At 42.0% G+C, this 16,160-nt stretch overlaps 1 protein-coding gene across 3 annotated transcripts in view; it reads left to right on the top strand.

The window, feature by feature from the left end:
- LOC126183892 (FMRFamide receptor) overlaps positions 1 to 16,160 on the top strand; it is a 1,121,637-nt gene that overhangs the window by 816,668 nt on the left and 288,809 nt on the right. For all 3 annotated transcript variants that reach the window (XM_049926214.1, XM_049926215.1, XM_049926213.1), the window contains one exon: positions 13,067 to 14,087. In XM_049926214.1, coding sequence (XP_049782171.1) covers positions 13,407 to 14,087 — 681 coding nt within the window. In that variant the 5' untranslated portion in view covers positions 13,067 to 13,406. The remainder of the gene's footprint in view (positions 1 to 13,066; positions 14,088 to 16,160) is intronic.

Genomic DNA, 16,160 nt, shown 5'->3' with positions numbered 1-16,160 from the left:
ACAAACCGTTGGAAGTCCCCTACAGAAACATTGTCATGCTTCCTCAACAGCCGTCCTTAATTGCGAAAGCGTTACCGGTGCAGGATGTTGTCCACGAACTGACTTCTCGATTATGTCCCATAAATGTTTGATGGGATTCATGTCAGGCGTTATGGATCCACCACCAGCTTCCACAGTGCCTTGGGTCGATGGTTTCGTAGGTTCTCCCCTACTCTTGAACCCTGCCATCAGCTATTTTCAACTGAAATGGGGACTCATCTGACCAGGCCACGGATTTTCAGTCGTCTAGAACAAAACCGATATGGTCACGAGCCCAGGAGAGGCACTGCAGGTGATGTCGTGCTGTTATACAAAGGCTCTCCCGTCGGTCGTCTGCTGTCGTAGTCCATTAACGCAAAATTTCGCCGTACTGCCCTTACGGATACGTTCATACGTTCGTCGTACGTCCTACACTGATTTCTGCGTTTATTGTATTCTCCGCATAGTCCTGACACAATGGATCTCGGAATACTGAATTCCATAACAATTTCCGAAATGTAATGTCCCATGCGTGTAGCTCCAACAGCCATTCCGCATTCAGAGTCTGTTAATTCTTGTGCGCATGGGAATGTATGTTAGTTAACTAGCAGATCTTTCAGCCATATACTAAAAATCCCGTGGTTGCCTGTGTTGTCATCATATACTCTCTCATCTCGTTGTTGAGACACAGAAACATGTATCGCTGAGAAGAGAACTAGCCTGCAATACTGGAAGATAAGCTGTGGATACAAAATTAACTAATGGGCCTTGATTTACCTCCCTTATGACCGTACAGACGTGACAAGGTCCTTCCCAATCGTCTACTGTTGGACACAGTCTGAGGACATATGGCTTCCTTCTCCAGCGAGAGGAACTTTCGGTGTGTGGTACATGCAGCATATGGACTTTATTTGGGTAAATTTTGACAGACAGTGTGCTGTACTCAGGCAAAAGGAGAGACGATAGTCTACCTACATATGTACAGTGTCTTTCTAGCAGACAGTGACACGAATACGGTAGAAATTTCAGGATTCTGTGAAATGTCCTCCCCATTCACTACTACTAGATATTTATTCAAGTAGGCTTACGTCACCATATCTTTGTAATTCTACTCAAGTTTCAAGTAGGTCTTACAACAACGACGTTGTTTAAAGTTTGACTGACTGTGTCAATGAGACAGAAAGAGAGAGAGAGAGAGAGAAAGAGAGATGGTGAAATAAATTTTAACTGAGTTTTAGCTCAGGTGTTTTTTAAGTTTTATACAGTTTCAACACAGTCATTTCAGACGAGCGGAAGAATGGGACCAACGACGACTGAAGAGAATCATTCAGCATGACGTAAGTGCAACCCTTCCGCAAATGTCTGCAGATTTCAATGTTCGGCCATCAACAAGAGTCTGCGTGCGAACCATTCAACGAAACATCATCATATGGGCTTCCCGAGACGAAGGCCCACTCCTGTACCCTTGACGACTGCACGACACAAAGCTTTACGCCTCGCATGGGTCCGTCAGCACCGACACTGGACTGTTGATGGCTGGAAACATGTTGCCTGGTCGGACGAGTCTCGTTTGAAACTGTATCGAGCTGAAGGACGCTTACGGGTATGGAGACAACCTCATGAACCCAGGGAATCTATATGTCGGTAAGGGACTGTTCAAGCTTGTGGAGGCTCTGAAATGGTGTGGGGCGTGGGTAGTTGGAGTGATATGGGACCACTGATACGTCTAGAAACGACATTGACAAGTGACATCTGCATCCATTCATGTCCTTTGTGCACTGCGACGGACTTGGGTACATCCAGCAGGACGATGCGACATCTCACACGTCCAGAATTTCTACAGAGTGGCTCCAGGAACACTCTTCTGAGTTTAAACACTTTCGCTTGCCGCCACACTCCCCAGACATTAACATTTCTGAGCATATCTGTGATGCTTTGCAACGTCCTGCTCACGTGAGCTCTCCAGCCCCTCGTACTCTTACGGATTTATGGACAGCCCTGCAGGATTCATGATATCAGTACCCTCCATCAGTACTGCAGACATTGGTTGAGTCCGTGCCACGTCGTGTTGCGGCACTTCTGCGTGCTCGTTGGGGCCCTACACGATATTAGGCAGGTGTACCAGTTTCTTTGGCTCTTCAGTGTATTTCTGTATTAAACTGGCAACTTCATCACCACATTGTACGGGTTGGTCAGAAACAGTCTGAAAATCTTGTAAGGGTGTGGCAGGGTAGGTTGTGCTGAGAAATAATTGTTAAAGAAATTCGATACGTTGAACCGTTTCCGAGTTCATTAGCTTTGAAGTTAGGCAATCAGACCGCTGTGCTCGCAAATTCAAGCGGCCCTACAGACTCTTACAGCGTAAATGACAGGGCACGATACGGTTTCAAGAAACCGAAGAAAGCACACGTTTTGCGACACGTCCATAACGTGCCGCTTGATTTTGCGCGAGCAGCGGTCTGATTGGGTTCTTCAATGCTAATTAACTCGGAAGCGGTGAATTTCTTAACAATTATTTCTTAGCAGAACCTACCGCGTAACACCATTAAAACTTTGCAGACTGTTTCTGAGAACTCTGTATATTAACACAAGTCTGGCTTTCCTTCAAATGTATAATTACGAAGTAAATTATCTGTCACTTGCTTTGTCGGAACCAATGCAGTTGAGAATCTGATATTAAAGTTCTTTCACTGTATTCTCACATTTCATATTATTTAGGTAGACAAAATACGCCATAATGTCAACCTTCTGGAAGAATTCACGCTGTGAGATGGTGCAAGTCTTGCAACAACACGAATTTCCTTGGATACCTCTGGCATCCATGGCTGCAGTTTACATGAGACGACCTATTACTGCAGGAGTACTAATTATGACCATCATGCGTAAATTGCATCAGCGTTGGCACAAAAAATTACAATCTTGAAAAAATGCACCACAACGTGACCTCACTCAACCACTGCTAGTCTGCTACTTTCTCTCACTTCAGTCTGTCCGCCGCACGCCTCGTCCCAAAGATTAGGAGTTCCACAAACGGAAACGACAAGGACCACGTGCCATCCCTGTACCATCACAGTCTACTGCGTCAGTCTAGCGCACATTTTCTATTGCAAAAACGGGCGTTCCAGAAATGGAACAAGAGAAAAAGACTGGCAGTTCTCAGGCTTAATGACTTCACAACTTCGTTTGATGAATACTACTCTTTTCATTACAATAAATTATTGCTTCCTCGGACGAGACAAGACTTCAAAAACATGATTGTATTAAATACGCAAGTAAATAACAATGTAATACACTATTAGAATCATTTTGTCACATCTCTCTCTCCCCACATTCATCTCCAAATGTTATCGACACACTACGTAAGTGTACAAGTTTGACACAGACCATGTTATACAAAACTGTGTAACAATTCCGTTACACAGTTTTGTGTAACGTGGTCTATTTCATTCCATGGTAAGCATACTGGTAGTTTCCACATGTATGTAATGTACGTATGTTTGATACATAGACACATGTATAACGTGACCTGTTTCATTTCATATGAAGCATACTGGTAGTTTCCACATGTATGTAATATATTTTTGATAACCCCAATACTCATTACAGACTGTGTCGGGTTTTTACTTCCATTTTGATAGATCTTAGGCCATATTGGACAGGGACGGATTAAAAGATTTGTATGAACGTTTCGGTGAGTCTGCTATCTGAGTTTTATTATTTCGTTTGGAACGTCCATGGGGATGTTACCGACATGAACATTTGCCAGGTGTCTTCGACTATACTAAAAATCTAACTAGGGTCACAGACATTTGCCCATGTTAACTAAAAGTTACGAGTACAGTAATGGATTGCTCGCTCATACAGTAAGTTATAGCATAGTTTGAAGTAGTAGACCGACTTGTTAGCATTAAATTTCATACTGCCTACTTGATTTCTAGTTAATTTAATTTAAGTAGTTGCCCATTTGTGGATTTCGAGAGTTGTTAACCGTTCGTTGTCTTTGACGAATTCCAGTTTCACAGTATTCTTCAGAGGGTGAGTTTCCAGCGTTCTTCATACTTTTTCGCACACTTAGGAAAGTGTGAAGATTACCACTTCTCTCGTAACGTGTCTGTATAATAGACACTAGGCAAGACTGCACGGAAAGCACTTGTAAGCACAGGCTGCAGCTCGCGCAAGTAAACTATGCGACGCTGAAGGAGTGGAATTGCACTCTACAAGTTGGTCTAGCTGATTATTGTTCACAGCTATGGGTTCATATTTTCGTGTTTTAATGGACATCGTTGGGGTCGGCCAACAAATTCAAAAGACGACTGATGAGATGTGATTGGTGTCATTGCTACGGCGACGTCAGTGGCTTCTCAATCTGTATGTTTCGATTTGACTATCTAAGTGATGCCGTGAGCTGTATGTCAACAGAGTGAAGAGTTCTGACGGGAATTTTTTGTCTTTTATTGCGTCACTGACGCGAAGACAAGAAACTTTCGAAAATCACATTACAACCAGACATTGGTCATCGTCAGGAGGAAGAAGAAAACGGGAAGTTAGAATAAAATCTGCGAATGTTCCATTTTTCAATAAAATAAACAAAATCTTATGTCACACTGCTTAGAGTCCCGGTATTTTTCAATCGGAGACTTGGAAGAATACGAGTATGTGGTATCTCTCCGTGTTGTCCTTTCTCATAGTATCAGAACATGACTACTGTTTTGTTAAAACCCGTTACGTTGCAGATGTCTTTGTGATTGCGCCTATAAGAGAATAAAGTAGTGTAGTAAGTCAACACTCTCTCGGGTAACAGAATGAAATTTTTATCCAGCGGCTACAGATGCTGATGAGATGACGAGAAAAATAAAAATGCTAAATATCACAACACTAGGTATTTCGTGTTGGGAGTGTATTAAAAAACAGCGTGAAAATAGCTTACAGCACTTGTGATTCGTGGAACAGAAGAAGACAGATTCTATACTTTTTAATACCGAGCAGCGTTTCAGTCTGGCGGCAGATAGTGTTATCCATACATAACATGCCGCTAGCGTCTGCCACCGTGAGTTGCCAAATGTGCTTGTTCGCAGCGGGCCATGTCACACCTTTTAATTCTTCTTCTGCACAACACTCAAATTATTCGATTATCTTTCGGGCGTACATCCGAGAAAATGTTATTTCTTCTTCCGGTATTTCGGCTGATAACGTTACAGCCACCCTCAAAGTGACTCGCTTGCACAATTTAAATCATTTGACACAACACTGTGAATTAAAGACGCATGCATTAGATGTAAGACTGCTGGCAACAAGATCGTCCAACACAGATAAAATTTTGTGTGTTTAAGATTATTAAAAAATAAAAAAAGCCTTCAGTCAGTAAATCCACAGTGATTGAGAATTATGTGGGTGATTATAAAAAGTGGATGGCATGTGCTGGAATGACAGACAGTGAAGACTCAGAAACATACTTCCTTTGAGAGCGCAGACGTGAAATGAGCTGGACGCCCTAGTGTCGGTTGAGAGGTGCTAATCGTATTTCCACAGCTTCCTTGATCACTGAATCCCAACAGGATCATGGGTGGTTAGTATATTGACTTCCCTTTAATCAATAGAATGGCCAATGAAAGCACAGTGTTCAGCCACTACACTTGCTGGGCTGTTCAAAATGGCTCTGAGCACTATGGGACTTAACATCTGAGGTCATCAGTCCCCTAGAACTTAGAACTACTTAAACCTAACTAACCTAAGGACATCTCACACATCCATGCCCGAGGCAGGATTCGAACCTGCGACCGTAGCAGTCGCGCGGGTCCGGAATGACGTGCCTAGAACCGCTCGGCTACCACGGCCGGGTGCTGGGCTGTAGGAAGTGTTTGTAAGTATTGTTTGCGCTATGCACCTTTTAGCCTTGGCCGGTGGGAGGAAGACCACATCCACTTCATGATTCTTAATTACTCTGGCAGATTTTGAAGAAACATTACCAGAATAATGAAGAAGCATAATATGGGTGTAAGCTTCCTACTAACGGCCAAGACGGCAGTTATTTTTCGTCTGCGAATGATGATTTGATTTTACGGAAGGCGGGTATGTGAAATTCCTTCTCAGTTTGGTAAAAGGCACACAGAGCAAACAATACACACTATACAATAACGGAACGTCATACCCCAGGGACACACCCGCCTACTACATCCCAACAAATCTGCAGTGACCGATCATAGTTTTTCCACGGGCCATTCCATGGATTTAAAAAAAATGTTGGTCACTGTCTAATCCTGTTGAGATTCAGTGGTCAAGAAAGTTGTGGAAATACAATTAGCGGACAACCTTCTCAGTCTAGCCGAGGGCTTCTAGCCCGGCACATAGTGTATTCGCCTCATTTCACGTCTGCGCATACAAAAGAAGCACTGTTCTAAGTCATCACTACCTGCCATTCCATCACATGCCATTCATTTTCACAATAAAACACGTAACTCGTAAGCACTGTGTATTTGCTGACTCTGTGCCTGCAGTTTTAATTTTTACTTATAAACGCATAAAGTTTTATTTATTACTGACGCTTTCGCTGCTGACAGTGTTATCTCTGATGGACAGTAGTATCAAGTAGCCTTCCGGTTAGCCGTGCGGACTAAAGCACTGCCTTCCGGGCGGGAAGGCGTGCCGGCACCCGGCATGAATCCGCCCAGGGCAGTAGTGCCGAAGTCCTGTGTGCCGGCCAGTCTGTGGATGGTCTTTAAGGCGGTTTTCCATCGGCATCGGGGAATGGGGGCTGGTTCCCCTAATTCCGCCTCAGTTACACTACAGACTATGTCGGCGATTGCTGCGCAAACACTTTCTCCACGTACGCGTACACAATAATTAAATTACTCCACCACGCAAACATTGGGGTCTGGTGTGGGACATTCCCCGGGGTGGGGGGTCCACTGGGAGCCGAAGCGCACAATAACCCTGGGTTCGATGTGGGGCGGCGGCGGGGTGAGTGGACTGCTGAAGCCTGTTGTGTACCACTGCGGGCTACGGCGGGGACAAAGCCTCTCCGTCGTTTCTAGGTCCCCAGCTCCGTTCAATACAATACAATACAATTGTATCAAATTGTTTAAATTCTACCAGCGACTCATCTTAAAGATGGCTGTAATGTTTTCAGCTGAAACACTGGAATAAGAAATAACGCTATCGCGGATGCACGCCCAGAACAAAACAGAATATTCTATCCGCTGAGAAAATTTCAAGAAACACAATTTTTTTTTTAAATTTTCAATAGCTTTGAACCTGATGCAGTTCGAGGTCACATAACTCATGTCAAGCTTTGTGTCTAGGATTTTGTTACGTCTCCAAGCATCTTTCATTTGAAAAAGTCTTTTGGAAGAGAGCACTTATGATTTAGTTGTTGTTACCTTGCATTATTTTGGAAATTAATTCATTACTACGATCGTAATGTGCATTTTTGAAACCTAGACATGTAATTATATTTTTAGACATCACTCTTGTGACTGGTTTCGTGAGGCTCGCCACGAATTCTTGAATTTGTCTCCTCTACCAAACTTTTCATATCATAGTAACACCTGCAACCTACGTCCTCAATTATTAGCTGGATTCATTCAAGTCTCTGTCTTCCTCTGCAGCTTTTACCCCCAACAACTCCATATAGCACCATGTCTTAACATATGTCCTATTGTCCTGTCTCTTATTCTAGTCGGTGTTTTCCACATACTCCTTTTCTCGTCGATTCTGCGGAGAACCTAATTCCTACCGTGTCAGTTCACCTAATTTTCAAAGTTCGTCTGTAGCATCGATTCTCTTCTCTCCGGTTTTCACACAGTCTATGTTCCACTACCGCACAATGCTGTGCTCGAGACGCACATTCTCAGAAATTGCATCCTCAAATTAATGGTTATGTTTGATACTAGTATAGACTTCTCTTGGCCAGGAATGTCCTTTTTGCCAGTGCAAGTCTGCTTGTCATGTCCTCCCTGCTCCATCCATCATGAGTTATTTTACTGCCTAACCTCAGAGGTTAAGTCCCATAGTGCTCAGAGCCATTTGAACCATTTGAGCCAAATTCGTCTACTTCGTGTCCCCAGTTCTGATGTCAAGTTTCTTGCTATTCTCATTTCTTCTGCATCTCATTACTTTTATCTTTCTTCGATTTACTCTAAAGGCACTTTCTGTAGTCAATAGACGGTTTATTTCACTCAACTGATCCTGTAACACTTCTTCACTTTGACTGATGACAGGAAAGTCATCAGCAAAACTTATCATTGATATCCTTTCCCCTTGAATGATAATCCCAATCTTGAATCTTTAATTTCTTTCCATCATTACTTCTTAGATGTATAAAGTGAACGGGAGGGGTGAAAGAATACATCCCTGTCTTACATCCTTTTTACTCTGAGCAATTCGCTCTTGGGTTTCCAATCATATTGATCCCTCTTGGTTCTAGCTCGTATTGTACATTACTCGTCTTTCCCTTTAGCTTACCCCTGTTCTTCTCAGAATTTCAAATATCTTGCATCATATTACAGTGTCGAACGCTTTTTTCCAGGTTAACAAATCCTATGACCGTATCTTGTGTTTTCTTTTGTGTTTCTTCCATTATCAACCGCATCGTCAAGACTACTTCGTTGATGCCTTGCCTTTCCTAGAGTCCAATCTATACTCGTCTAACAGATTCACAATTTTGTTTTCCATTCTTCTGTATGTTATTCTTGTCAGAAACTTGGATGCATGAACTGTTAATCTGACGATGAGATAATTCTCACTTTATTTGGCTCTTGCTATCTTCGTAAATTTGTGGATTACGTTTTTCCGAATGTCTGAAGGTGTATCGCCAGTCTCATACACTTGACATAAAAACGTAAATAGTGGTTTTGTTGACACTTCCCTAAAAATTTTTAGAAATTCCGATGGAATTATTTACTCTTAAGTTGTGTAAAGCTCTTTCAAATTCTGATTCTAAAGTTCGGTCTCCTATCTCTTCCCTTGTGGACTCCTGTTCCTTCTTCTGTCACGTCATCAGACAAGTCGTCCCCCTGATAGAGACAATCAAAGTACTCTTTCCACCTGTCCGCGCTCTCCTCTGCGTTTAACTGTGGAATTATCACAGAACTCTTAATGTTAGCGCCCCTGCTTCTACTTTCCGATAAAGTTGTATTGACATTTCTCTATGTTGACTCATTCCTTCCGGCAGTCATTTCTTTTTCGATTTCTTCAAAATTTTCATGCAATCAGTTCGTCTTAGCTTCCCTGCACTTCCCTTCATTTCATTTCTAAGCGACTTGTGGTTCTGTATGCTTGGTTTTCCCTGAACCTCCTCCTCCTTTCGTTGATCAACTGAGGTATTTCTTCTGTTACCCATGGTTTCTTCGCAGTTACCTTCCTTTTACCTACATTTTTCGAGAAATTCTATTAGCTAAGATCACATTTAATAATAGTACTGAAAGCTATTTTGGCTATCAAATTTTCTCTACAGCTATTAAGGATTGCCTCTTCTAATCTCTAATTGTGAGAAATGTCAACCTACATTTTTCTTTCCAATTTCTGTGATTCAAGTAAGTTCATGCAGGAAAAATATTAGAATTTACAAAATAAAACTCTTAAGTTCAGTTGTTTTTATACAGTGAAATTTCCACCAACATATCATGCAGATATAAATAAATTTTCTGAATTTCATTTAAACCCTAAAATAGTAACTTTGAATATGAATATACATCACTCAGCACCAATTGCTACTGATCATACTTTTTACTAGAGCTATAATGTAAAAATGTACAGGAATTTAATTGTGGTAAATACATTTAGAGGGCTCGAGATGGTAATATTGCGCTGTTTGTGAAACAACTTGAATTTTTATTAAGCTTTCGACCTTCTTTCCAAAACGAAATATTATTAGGTGCAGAGTATAATTTAAATTTCCTAAAACATAGTTATTCCAGAGCCTTATTTGAGTTTCGAGCTACTTCATACCACCTAAATACCATGACACAACTGTTGATCTGCATTATTGGAACTGAAAGCTCTGATAACTACTTTTAGATGCACTAACGCCGAAAAATTATTGTCTAAATGTTATAGTAGGCGCCTTCTCTGGTCATAAAGCTCAGATGCTGACCTGGTATATTCTTGGGTTTGATACAAAAAGAACAAGAAGTGCAAAAACAAGAGGAAACTAAATGCGAAAGGAACTGAGGAATTCATGTAGTGAAACATAACATATAACCCGACTAGATACATAAGAAACTCCTGGATAAAGTGAAATATACAACATATTGTGGAACGTAGTCGTAGATTACTTCAGGAGAGGTTGTCTTGAAACAGGAATTTTTTTCAGTAGATTGCTTTTCTCAAACTTGAAGTTACAAATGTCATAAAATTTATGCAGAACTAAGAATAGATATCAAAGAACACTTATGACTAAAAAGTTAAATCAACTTGCAGAGTTCGCCTTAAAATTCTAAGCGACTATAAGAATACTGATATGTAGGAATTGTAGCTGGAACACGTACAGTCTATTTGGATAAAGGTAAATCTTATACAACAAACTATTTTGATAATAGTAGAAACGAAAGAAGAGAAAACAGCTCAACTAAATGAACAGATTTCCTTAAATGTTACATCTTCAAAAAATATTTTTAATGTGATCTACTCTCTCAAAATTTAATGATCTGTTGTCAGAGTGAAAATGATGGGGAAATAATAGAGGGTTGCTTACCTGACATTTATTTTATTGACAAATTTTGTACTTTTGTGTATCAAAATTTCTAACTCTGTTATTACTTTAATTCTCATGATTAAGATTGAAAAGTGTATGTAAAGTTTATTCTTACAAGGAAACATCACCAACTTGACCTCAGACTTGAAGGAGAAAAAAGCATTAGCAACCGATTCAACGTGAGAAGCTATGCCACAGTTTCGATTATACACAGTTATAACTTTCTCAAAGTACAGCATTTCAGCTTCCCCGAGCGCTAGCTGTTTGTCATTTGCTCAGCCACAATGCAGCCGCTCAATGCCCGGGCGCGAAGTGCTTTACAGTGGAATGGGTAAGAGGTTTGTGAATGCAGTTTTTACATTATTTACATGCTGTGTTCATTGTGCCAAAGTGCGCGGTTTTTAACCCACTTTGTAATGAAAAATTTTATTTTGCGATTCACAAATACAGTGTAAATTAATGAAACGAAATGAGTGTGCCATTAAAGAAGCGGCGCAACGCTATTTAATTATTAACATCAAAGTTCTGCGCTATTTTCTTTAGATTTTAAGGCTAGCTCTGTGAAGGTGAAGTACATTTGCAGGAGATCCGCTAGTCTTCAACGTGACTGACATGGTTAAATTGTAAATCTAAAATCATTAATTTCATTTCATAATAATCTTACAGTCGCTTAGGTTTATTCATTTGGACTTTGAGACTTATTTACAGCTACAGGATATCAATACGATGTTATTGTTGAAACAATATTGGAGGTATATCTGCATGAGATAGACGCATTGTGTAATCATATTCCCCACTATCTTTCGACTAGAATAAATTTTTTTCTCGAACAGGATTTCGAAACACATTAGGCAGATGTGTGTATCTTCAGCCTCCTACTCCCACGCCTTCATTATCGCCAGAATAAAAGGAACAAAAGGTCCCTGGTTGTCACTCTGTTGTACAGTACCTCCCGCTCTGGCATTAGGCGGCTGCAGTGAAGCGGAGCTAGTTGAGAAAAAAAAGGGCACGCGCATAAGTTTAAACTTTGTTCTTTCACAAGGTCATAACAGCTTACTACCACAATTATGGCCCAATTTTTCACGCTGGATCAATTTCTGGGGCTGATTTCCTGCAAGCGTACGTTTTTATCTTTAAAAAAAAATGGCTCTGAGCACTATGGGACTTAACTTCTAAGGTCATCAGTCCCCTAGAACTTAGAACTACTGAAATCTACATCTACATCTTTACTCCGCAAGCCACCTGACGGTGTGTGGCGGAGGGTACCCTGAGTACCTCTATCGGTTCTCCCTTCTATTCCAGTCTCATATTGTTCGTGGAGAGAAGGATTGTCGGTATGCTTCTGTGTGGGCTCTAATCTCTCTGATTTTATCCTCATGGTCTCTTCGCGAGATATACGTAGGAGGGAGCAATATACTGCTTAACTCTTCGGTGAAGGTATGTTCTCGAAACTTTAACATAAGCCCGTACCGAGCTACTGAGCGTCTATCCTGCAGAGTCTTCCACTGGAGTTTATCTATCATCTCCGTAACGCTTTCGCGATTACTAAATGATCCTGTAACGAAGCGCGCTGCTCTCCGTTGGATCTTCTCTGTCTCTTCTGTCAACCTTATCTGGTACTGATCCCACACTGGTGAGCAATATTCAAGGAGTGGGCGAACAAGTGTACTGTAACCTACTTCCTTTGTTTTTGGATTGCATTTCCTTAGGATTCTTCCAGTGAATCTCAGTCCGGCATCTGCTTTACCGACGATCAACTTTATATGATCATTTCATTTTAAATCACTCCTAATGCGTACTCCCAGATAATTTATGGAATTAACTGCTTCCAGTTGCTGACCTGCTATTTTGTAGCTAAATGATAAGGGATCTATCTTCCTATGTATTCACAGAACATTGCACTTGTCTACATTGAGATTCAATTGCCATTCCCTGCACCATGCGACAATTAGCTGCAGATCCTCCTGCATTTCAGTACAATTCTCCATTGTTAAAACCTCTCGATACACCACAGCATCATCTGCCAAAAGCCTCAGTGAACTTCCGATGTTATGCACAAGGTCATTTATGTATATTGTGAATAGCAACGGACCTATGACCTAACTAATCTAAGGACATCACACACATGCATGCCCGAGGCAGGATTCGAACCTGCGACCGTAGTGGTCGCGCGGTTCCACACTGTAGCGCCTAGAACCGCTCGGCCACCCCGGCCGGCTCTCTTTAAAATACGAGGTTAAGTTGGTGAAGTTTACTTGTTAGTTTAGACAGAGACAAGATGCAGATGTTGGACTTACGACAATAGACATCCATCAAATCAGTGCTATTAATCTAAAACGTGTCATTTCTCTGTTTTAGGTTACTTCACGTGCAGGAATGCTGACTGCAGGTGGGAATGAAAAGTGGAATCTGTAGGCAAAGAAAGTCTGAGGAACTGCTCGCACTCTAAGTAGCTAAACTGAACAATGGAAAGAGTAATAAAGGATTGTTACTTAATTATGTACTTCTGGAAGTTTAAAAGTACCACTGAGAATAGTCATCTGACGTTCGCGCAGAATATTCTGTGGCAAGTGGCGGATGATCGTGGAGTAGAGATGGTGAAATATTAGGAGAAGAGGGGGGAAAATTTTGGTGGAGCAGGTGGTGCCGGTGTTTCCGAAGAGAGCTGTGCGACGGGAGTGAGCAAGAAGGCGCCAGCATGAACGACAGCTCGTGCTCGCAGTCCAATGCCAGCAGCACGGACGGACAGCTGCTCTTCGAGTTCGTGGCGTACGGCGTGCTGCTGAACCTGATCGGTATCTTCGGGATCGTAGGCAACATCATCTCGATGATCATACTATCGCGGCCACAGATGCGCTCGTCCATCAACTACTTGCTGATCGGGCTGGCGCGCTGCGACACCGTGCTGATCGTGACGTCGGTGCTGCTATTCGGGCTGCCGGCCATCTACGGGTACACGGGGATGCTGATGGCGTACTTCTACTACGTGTACCCGCTCGTGGCGCCCATCGTGTTCCCCGTGGCGCTGATCGCGCAGACGGTGTCGGTCTACCTGACGCTGACGGTGACGCTGGAGCGCTTCGTGGCGGTGTGCCACCCGCTGCAGGCGCGCTCGCTCTGCACGTACGGCCGCGCGCGCCTCTACGTTCTGCTCATCCTGGCACTCGCCACCGTCTACAACCTGCCGCGCTTCTGGGAGGTCACGCACGTCGAGGACTTCAGCCCCATCACCAACTCCACCATCTACACTGTGGCGCCCACCTCCCTGCGCGACAACCGCATCTACATCTCAGTCTACATACACTGGCTCTACTTCATCTTCCTCTACATCCTGCCGTTCGCCTGCTTGGCCGTGCTGAACACCGCAATATACCGCCAGGTAAGCTAAAGCTCTCATCACTGTAGTAAAAATTGAGATAATTAACTATAAAATTCGAGGTTCTTCTTAACATGAAGTTTAAAATGTACAAGCTCATATTAACAGAATCTTCCGTCGGTTCTTGGTAGAACGACATTATAATAATAAATGAAAATCACCAGTTTGCTTTTGTTCTACAATATTGAAGAACAAAAGTAAACTGGTGCTTTTCATTTATTATTGTAACAGCTCATTCATTTTTTCATAGATTAAATAAATCCTAGAGTTTCATACACCTGTAAGTATGGTGTGCATACTGTGCAAAATTCATCGAGGCATCTCTCTTATTAGGAAGAGAAGTGTACCTACAGCAACAAATGCAGCCAATAGTAAGTGAAAAATGATGAAAAATGACAGTAAAAGAAATTATTTTGTTATGTTTTTGAACTTCCACATCTGTGAGTGTGAATGCTGAATCCTTCCTTTATGAATTTATTTGTAAAAGTATAGACAGAGGAAACTAAAATCTCCTGTGGTGCCTCTCCTACTCCAAGTTGGTCCGTTTGACGTCCTGTCCCCCTTAAAGAAAATAGGAGAGATCGCCGCTGTGGGGCGCCGAAAGTGGAGTACAGTGGCGTCATAGCTTCTTCCGATTGAGTTGCGTAGCCTAATTAGTTACGCAACCCATTACCAATGAATGTACAGTGGACGCACGGGACGCCTAACTCGTATGTTGAGCAGGACGATAGACAAATTATTTATCTAAATAGAAACCGTATCCAGAAATATATGCTTGGGGCTCTCTGGTGCGTTAAAATTATAGAACGGTTCTGATATGGTCTTAGGTCGATGTTCCGTGTTAGTTATGAAATTGAAAAAAGAGTGTCAAATTACGAGGTGCGACAATAAAGTAATGAGACTGATTTTATTTGCAAGATGTGGCAACCCTGCAGGCCTGCGTAGGCACAATGTCTTTGACCTGGGTCTATAAGTTGCTTCTAATCCAAGTGGCACATCGATGCAACTGCTCAGTCGTGAGTTGTGCTGTAATAAGTTAACACGTGTTTGTGTCTCCCATCACGGAAATGGAACCGCATAATATTACGCTACGGTATGCCATTTCTTTTTGCGTTAAATTGGGTGAAAACGCGACGATAACTTACGGTAAACTTCAGAAGGATTTTGGAGAGGAGGTTATGTCAAGAGCTCAAGTTTTTCGTTGGCATAAAATATTTAGTGAAGGCAGAACGAATGTTGAAGATGAAGACCACAATGGACGACCATCAACCCCACGGACGGATGTCTACTTGGCCAGGGTGCGTGAACTCCTACGATCTTATCGAAGGTTATCCGTGAAAACGATTGCAGAAGAACTGAACATCAGTCGAAAAACGGTTCGTCTAATAATAACTCAAGATCTTGGTATGAGAAATGCGCCATCCCATACTGCACTGTCAGTACAGCAATTTTTAACCTCAAAACAAATATCAGTACTACCACAGCCACCTTAGGCACCAGACATCGCTCTGTATGACTTTCTTCTATTTCCATGAGTCAAAACGGCGGTCAAGGGACACCATTTTCAAACAACACAAGATGTCCAGAAAGCTGTGACGAGGGTCTTGGAGGATATTACAGAAGACAAGTTCCAGAAATGTTACCATCAATGGCAGAAGCGCTGGAAAAAGTGTGTGCAATCAGAATGGAACTACTTTGAAGGAGACAACACTAAACTTGATTAAAGCGGTAAGCAACATATTTTTCACATCAGTCTCATTACTTTATTGTCGCACCTCGTATACTGGACACTACAAAAGTGGTTCAGAAATTTTACTTATAACTATTAGTGTCTACATCGGTTGAGAAATACACTCATAAACCAAAGCATTATGGCTACCATCAACGCGAGACTGAATGCCGCCGGTTAACGATGCGAGGACGTGACATGGTAAGAAAAGCATATAAGCGAAGCAGAGACGAATGGGAAAACATTATAGTTACCATAAGTGTTACAAACGATGAAAGCAATTAATATACGTGTCTCTGAAATACTAAAGATTGTAATGGATCGACGTCTGTGAACGAGATCTCGGA

The sequence above is a fragment of the Schistocerca cancellata genome, chromosome 4 (genome assembly GCF_023864275.1).
Source record: "Schistocerca cancellata isolate TAMUIC-IGC-003103 chromosome 4, iqSchCanc2.1, whole genome shotgun sequence".
In the NCBI taxonomy this organism is placed as follows: Eukaryota; Metazoa; Arthropoda; class Insecta; order Orthoptera; family Acrididae; genus Schistocerca; species Schistocerca cancellata.
Note: the sequence above shows the minus strand (reverse complement) of the source record. Positions and strands in the feature narration are given on the sequence as shown.